This window comes from Homalodisca vitripennis, unplaced genomic scaffold, assembly GCF_021130785.1.
Source record: "Homalodisca vitripennis isolate AUS2020 unplaced genomic scaffold, UT_GWSS_2.1 ScUCBcl_6347;HRSCAF=13519, whole genome shotgun sequence".
NCBI classification, from domain to species: Eukaryota; Metazoa; Arthropoda; class Insecta; order Hemiptera; family Cicadellidae; genus Homalodisca; species Homalodisca vitripennis.
The window spans coordinates 27,136-35,537 of record NW_025782454.1 but is presented as its reverse complement, the minus strand read 5'-3'; the positions used below and the strand labels follow the sequence as shown (position 1 = coordinate 35,537).

At 34.0% G+C, this 8,402-nt stretch overlaps 1 protein-coding gene across 1 annotated transcript; it reads left to right on the top strand.

The window, feature by feature from the left end:
* Nucleotides 1–138: 138 nt before the first annotated feature.
* LOC124373760 (peroxisomal carnitine O-octanoyltransferase-like) lies at nt 139–4,446 on the top strand (the record flags this gene model as incomplete). Its single annotated transcript, XM_046832105.1, has 5 exons — nt 139–312; nt 873–886; nt 1,230–1,352; nt 1,448–1,505; nt 4,429–4,446. Coding segments are annotated over 5 exons (387 nt in total), but the record flags the coding sequence as incomplete, so codon positions are not given.
* Between the last annotated feature and the right edge of the window lie 3,956 nt (nt 4,447–8,402).

Genomic DNA, 8,402 nt, shown 5'->3' with positions numbered 1-8,402 from the left:
CTTTTTTCTTATGATAAGTAAAACTCAAGATCGTATTATGTTTCCACTACAGTCCCTGCTCTTAAATATAAAACTTAACCCACATATCACTCACATTCTACAAAGCTGGAAATTTGTAAAGCAGAGATTTATTTCCAGGACCAAACACGCGCCAAACTTCTACTAAGAGCCATAGACAAACACAATGAGTTAATGGCCAAAGCACGCAATAATGAAGGCTGTGATCGTCATTTGTTTGGACTTTATTGCATAGCAGTGGAAAATAATCTACCTGTACCCCAGCTATATCTTGATCCATTGTATAAAAAAAAGGTAAGAAAATTAATATGAAGCATATTTTTTTAGTGTTGGAGCTAATAATAATATGTCATCAATACATTATACAAAAACTTTTCAGTGTTCTAAGGACTGGGTAAATGTTTATAGTCCTGTTATCATTTCAAATATTAATATTTTTATAATATATCCATCATTCAGTGAAACAAAAAAATCAGTAACACTACGTTTTGAGATCTGATTTCTTCTTCAGGTAAATAACTAACCTAACACATAATTAAAAACTAGGTTAAAATAAAACAAATCATACCACAGCATTCTGGCATGCAGTCCTGGAATCACAACCACCGTGTTGTGTGTCAACTTCACTAACTCTAAAACATGCACTTAATAAAAAACAAAACACAACACTTATTATTAAAACTGAACTACAGTACACAGGTCACAATAGGTCTGCATTCGCCGACCAACCACTTGTAATAATGATGATATTCTTATTGGAAGTTCCAAACTTCCATAGATATGATCTGTGGTGACGTTGGTGGGCAATTAGAGAAAATCTTTACTTCCAAATCTATATTTGCATCGCTTTATAGGGTTTTGGACCCCTGTGAGTTCTTACTATTTTATAACAATCTAATAGTACATTTTTATTTGGTGAGAATATAAATATATACATTGTTAACATTTGATTGTAGGTACTTAATAAACACTGTCTAAGAACAAGCTCTCTAATTTGTCACCTGGTTACTTATCAGTGCTATTTCTGAATAGCATATTTTTCAACATCTCTAATTTCGTTAACACCAAATCCAAAATAATTATTCGTAACACAAAGGTACATGATGTTTATAGTATGTTAAAATAAATAAAGAACACTTGTAATTTGTCAGCTAGTTCTAAATTACTTTTGATTTTTCACATTTTCCGATATAATTTGTTTTTTATTTCAGTGGTGGTGGTGGCAACTTTATATTGTCAACTAGCCTGCTTAGGTATTACTCTCCCACAGCAGGAGGAGTCTCTCCAATGTGCCTTAATGGCTATGGTGTTTTCTACAGTATCTCACCAGAGAGGTATGTAAGAGAGAAATAAATGTATTTATCTAATCCAGACTATTAATAGTAAGGTTTATTTGCTCAGTAACTAACTACAGGATTACTGTTTCCAGTTTGATGTTCACCATCTCTGTACGAAGGGACAGCCCAGAAACAAGTTTCCAACAAACTGTTCCAAATCGTTACATCATTCTCTTCTTGACATGGTGTCCCTTTTGGAGGCATACATGGTCCTTTCTAAACTGTAGAATGAAAGATGATCGTTTTACTACCACTTTGAAGGCTGATGTCACCACACCAAAAATATTTTTTATGATGTATTGTATAAGGTTATTTCCTACATACATAATAGGGATATGACTGTTGATGCTGGTTTTAAGTTTTTGCATGGGGTAAAAAAGTCTATTGTTTGGGATTTACATAGTCCTGTAGTCATTCAACTACAACTGTTGTGCACCACAATGCTTGAAATATGCTACTGTAATAATTGGTTGAGGTAATTGACTGAGAATCAGTTAACAAACTTTTAGCACAAGTTAGTTCAGTAGCACGTACTAATACTAGTGGCATATCTCAGGCTGCTTGACACTAGCTATATTTACTTAGCAGTTTGACTTAAACTCTGGCAATATAATGGTTAAATATATTAAAATGAACATAATTTACCTCCAAACCTAATTGTCTAATCTTTGGGTCATTTTAATATTCCTTGTAATATGTCCTATTTTATTGGTTATGTACATTTCAAGATTAAGATTTTCAAAGCAGTGAAAATTGTACCAGTTATTTTTAATTTTATATCTAAAATTACAAAAATATTTGTTCATAGAAATCTTATAATTTATTTAACCATTCCTTAATTTTAGGTCCACATTTTTCAAAGTATATATATATATATATATATATATGTATTTGAAAATGTGGAACCTTATTATATATATATATATATATATAATGTATTGTTTTGATACAAAATGGTGTTTTACGGAAACATAAGCATTCGGTACATATACATATATATACATTGTGTTCACAAAAGGGTGTCACAAACTTCTGTGGGTAATAGTATTCATCATTTCAAACAAAAAATGTCATACACATAGGTATAGAGAAATGTCTCGTTTAGCTGCTAGCTACCATTTTGTATAAAAAGATTATTATCTCTAATAGTATTTTTTTATTGCTAAAGAAAACTAAATTTGGCAATATAGATTTGAATAGAATAGATAAAAGAAAAAATTAATAACAATAATAATTGTGTCCCATTGTCTTTAATATTAACAAAATGGCGCCTGTTAAAAATTGTTTAAATCAAAATTACAAGAAAACCAGTATGGTTTATAAAAATATTGACTAAGATACTTTGGTAATCCAATGGTACTTTATTTCAATATTTTGACTTTTGTTTGACATAGGTAATAAAATTTATACTATACTATCTATTTTGAAATTCTATAATGATTCCAATGATACTTTTTCAATGAAATCCGTCAAACCCATAAGCAAGCATGATGACCACCTTAAAAGATACGCTTGCAAAAGCCAGGAGTGCTTAACATGTCATAGTTGAGGAGGTATAAGTTGTTTGGTAGCTCCTAGTGGCTAAACGAGACTTTTCTCGACCTACGTTGTATGCCATTTTTTTTACCCACAGAAGTTTAAGACACCCCTTTGTAAATACTCTGTCTGTATATAAATATATCTGTACCTGTATCTGTATATTATATATATATGTATGTATATATATATATATATATACACAGTTTATAGTGTAATTATTGTTATTGAGATAAATGAAATTCTTGTTACATATTTTTAGGGTTACTAAATAAGAACAATCACTTTTTATAATATCCATGATACAATGATTAACAATAAAGTATATGTTTAAAAATAAGATTGTTGTTTTATTTTTTAAAGAACCCTTTTCTATTGCTTTTGTCCTTGTAGAACTATTTCTCTGCATCTGATCTTTCTCACAAATGAAATATCACCAATATCCCCGCAAAAAGTTTATAACATAGTTAACTATAATAAAAAGGTTGTAAATTCCATTCTATCTTTCATTTTAGAGACTTATTTTGTTTATTGTACATCGGAGTTTTGTGATTTGATATTCAATAGCTAGATCTATTTGCAATTATAACCATATGCTTGTTAAAGTACATATATTTTTTGCTGTTATATTTTACAAAACATGAAAACTGTATGTGACACTGACGAGCTCCTCACGTGTGAGATTTAATGGGGTGATCAACCGAGGCGGAGAGAAAGAGTGGGGATGGAGGGGCCCCTCCTGCCAACTACAGAATAAGCCCGTTTGAGGAGCTCGTGTCAGTTTTGGATCCATCAGTTAAAATAAACATAAACATAACCTAAATATGATAGTGACATTTTTTCTAACCACAATTGTTTTAGAGTTTCTTTACTCGTATTCTTTTTACTTACTTCTAAATTTGTTAAATCTAGTTATCGCGTCAGTTACAGTAATATAATATAATTAGCAAAATTTTGTATTTATTAACACATTCACTGCTGCCAGAAAAATACGTAAAAATACAAGCCCATGCTGAAAATATTTTTTTTAGGTTTTACTTACCATTATTTATGTGGAGACTTCATATGCAACCATCAATGATGTGTATATGTCCATATATACATATATAACAGCAACAATATAGTAGCGGCACCGGAAGGTGCCGGCCGCCGCACTCGGCAGGTCAGATGCCATTGGACACCCGAACGGTGTCAGTCGCGTCCCGTCACTTTCCACGCACAACACTTTTTCACTGTTAAAATTGTTTACAGTATTCATTCATTTGTAACCGTCATACACACAATTATATACAATATTTACAATATTTCCACTTTTTCCTGCCTCATTTTCTTTCCTACTCATGATACTTGTCGAAGCATCTCAGTGGCACATAGGCCAGGTTCGCCAGGCACTGGGCATCAAAAGAAAAGGGTCATGGTTCTTTTCTTTGTCTTTTCTTTGAGCATTCTCTGCATCGTTTTCTCTTCATCCTTTCTCCTGTGTTGTCAGGTGTGTCCATTTTTGACAATACGTGTCTGACAGTTGTTTGTTGTCTAGGCCGGAGTGGAGGTGTGATTGCGTTTGCTGCAGGCAAAAGCATGTTGATGATGGACAATCTAAAGTGGTACAGCGATCTTTTCCTTGGGTTGGTTTGTAAAATAAAGTTTGAAGGAGTTCACCAACAACGTCTGAAGGAAATGGACGAAGATCTTTTTTGTACCAGCGAATTGATTTGTGTTCGAAGGCATAATAGCTCATAAGCTGATCATTTCGGTCCACACCCTTCATATGGGCGTTGTACTGTATTATGGGCAGAGGCTTTTGGCGAGGTTGGTTATACCTATTCATTGAGATTGCCCAATCATTCTCAAACTCTGTGGATAGGTACAACACCTGACGCTTGTCGCACCATTTTGCTATCAAAACACCATTGGCGTACCGTTCTGCCTTTTCTCCTCTGGCAAGACGAGCTGTCTTGAGATCTAGCGGAACATTGCTTTCGGTCTGAGCGCATTGTGCCGGTGCAGTAGGTTTTCTCACTCAGTAACTCGGTTGCAAGGGGGTAACTGATATAATAATTATCCATATACAATGAATGGCCCACCCCAAGCATTCCCCTCATCAAATACTTGACTACTTTGCTAGCATGACCTTTTCCTCCAAGTTCACCTCCCTTCCCAGAATACACAGTGAAACTTACACAAAAGTCCATCCGGTTCACATAACGAGTAAATCTTGATACCATATTTATGGCGCTTTCCTTGAATGTATTGTCGAAAGTGCAGACGTCCTCTCCATAGCACCATTCCTTCATCAATCGACAACTCTCGACTTGGGTAGTAGATGGTTTTTTTCATCTTTTGATTGAAATAGTCAATCAAAAGCCTGACTTTGTAGAGGCGATCATCAGGTACAGTCTCTTCGTCACTTTCATAAAAATTTAAACATCTTAGGATCAGGAGAAATCTGTCTCTGCTCATTTTGGGATCTCACGAATCCAAAATTAAACATACGATCAGTTTTCCAGTAATCGTTTAGACGATTGATTTTTACAGTTCCCATGTGAAAGATTAGCCCGAAAAATTTTTTCAGTTCAGCCACTGTCAGTTCCTGCCAATTATTTATTCTTGATTTTATTTTGAGGTTAGGGGAAAATAATATTTCCCAGGCATTTTTGTTAGTGGCAGACACAATTTTTTCCAACAAGGTATCATCAAGTAGTAAAAAAAACCAATCGATAGGATCGTTTGTTCCGGGGGCAGGTACAAGCAATTTGTTTTCTTTTGTGAAGGGAATTCTTCGCATACCTGCAGTAACGAAGTGACCATATTGGGTCAGAAATCACTTGATCAGCTTCCTGGTCATCCGTGTCCTCATCCTCGATGTCCACAGGCGCCACCACATTGACAATAGGCGGCGCGTCAAGCTGGGCTTGGTCAATGTCACTCTCCGGGCCGGCAGACGCCACAGAATCGTCAGAACTACTTTCCACATCACTCTCACTCAAATAGTTGTCTTATTTGGCTAGAACTAGGACCATCCATTGTTCACAACGAAGTTCACAGCCCCTACAACTATAACAATACACCAAACACACAGATTAGCCGATGAACTCAACCCGAACCACGTGGAACAACAAACAAGGGTACTCTACACGCGGCGCGAAATATACCTTCCTCACGCAGAAGCTGAAACAGCACTGACGTTGTGAAATCTAGAAGGTGGCGTGACACCGTCCGGTGCCGAACGCACCCGAGGACACCCGAAGCGCGGGCACCGTGCGGTGCCAGCCGCATTCAATGTGTTAATGATGTCACGTGCTATGTTAGGTATTTAAGTCAGGTAGTTGTCATTGGTTTTGTCATATTTCTATTATTATGTTTTTGGTTGAATATTTACTCACAAGTTTCTTTTTTAATCTTTTTTAATACCCTTAGTTTATTACAGCTATTACATAACTCTTATTACAGATTTTGTAGTGTAATTATTAATTTATTTACTACCAATTAAGGACTCCACATTATAATATGTTGCTTTTGCCCTATTAATTTGAATATATTCCAATAGCACAAAAAGATTATGACATTTTTATTCGTTGTGCACCATCTCACATTTTGTAAAGTGTCTTTGGAGTTATAAAGAAAGTTCAATATTAATATAATTAATTCAATATAATTTTCTATGTTTTGCAGATATGTTCGCGTAAAGTGTCTTTGGAGTTATAAAGAAAGTTCTATATTAATATAATTAATTCGATATAATTTCTATGTTTTGCAGATATGTTCGGATATAAAACGACTCATTAATTCGTAAGATAATAGAAATCAGAACCGTTCCGAACTGAGGTCGCTATTAGCCGCATGTACAGAGTTTGTCAGGAATTTTCGGGATTTATCGGTACTGCTCGGCTCTGCTCGGCTCTGTCCCCACTCTTTCTCTCCGCCTCGGTTGATCACCCCATTAAATCTCACACGTGAGGAGCTCGTTGTGACACTGTCACTTATACTCATATTTAGCTTGTTTAAGATGTTTTTGTAAAAATGATCTGAAGCTATTGCCCAGACCTGTTTATTACATTATTTCAGCCAGGTTTAGAGGATTATTTACTAGCTATGAAAATGCCAAACCAAACTGGCATGCATACCCTCTGATTTCATAAACAATTTCTCCCTCAACAACATAAACAAGGATGCAAAATATTTAAAAAAAATGTTTAAAATCTGTCATCTAGTGTACTAAGTCAAATAGAACATGCTGTTTTATCCAAAAGGTTAAACTGGTTAAACCAAAGAGACGTCTTTGAGGTCTAGGTGAATCTCATGTCTAAATGATGCAAAAGAGTTAGCTTTGAAGAACACTATTGTTGCCGACTCTTCTTTTATCTCTTCAGACAGACAGATTCCAGGAGCCAAGCCTGGGACAGCAACAGATTTCAGAAGCAGAAGGTGATATGGAATTGAACTCGACATTTGTATTAAATCAACCCTTCCTACCATAGCTATGTTATGTGTAGATCATGTTAGAGGTGTGTTCGACCTATTACAATAACCATAGATATAACACTTTTTCACCCTACTACCTTGAGTGAAAAAGTAGAGTTTATTTTCCAACTAATAATTCTCTTAAATTAATGTATAAAACTTATACATTGTGCAAAGTTCATACACATAAAATTGTGTATCAAACTCAAGATACAAATGATTTTACATCTGCATTAAGATGATGGGTTAAGTATATCATCGTGGGGTTAATTATGATAATGGATTAAATATTCCAAGAGTTTATTATTGAAAGCTCATAATGAAGAATGGTTTTGAGTTTGGTTTGAAACATACGTTGAGAGATGTGTTAAAAGGTTTGTCAAGTGTGTCTGATCTTGTACAATACATCAAATGAAGTCTGAAAAGATAGACTTACCTTTCATCTAATATACAGTATGACAACTATTAGTGACTAAATTAAAGTGACATCTTCATTTAAATGCCATATGTTGTTTGTACTCGTACATATTTTATTACCTTCTTTATTATTTGATGTTTATTAAATAGGGGGTCTCTTTTTATTTAATGTTACTAATTGTAGACACGAAATATATTCTTCATTATTTTAATCACCACATATATTCAGCAGTATTTAGCTTGTTTAGTAGGAATATAATACTTTTAATAATATTAAAGTGAACAATGGGTGATCCATGTGTTTTATTTTAACATTTTCCACTTTTACTTAATACATCTCATTAAAAAAAATTCTTATCTGCAAAATAATTTGAGGAGTTTAAATATAGACTACATATTTTTGTACCCCCACTATTTGTATACTTTAGATCCTTGTGATCATATTACTGATCAACATAATTAAGCTGAGAACAAAGTGATTTTACAAAGATGATAACAGCATTGATCTGTTTTTATTCAATAAACGTTACTTACTTCATGTTGATAGACTAGGTAATAAATGACTGATTTGTTTCATTTCTATGAGGAAAAGTGATGGAATATTTATGAATATAATATTTTTAGAATTTTATT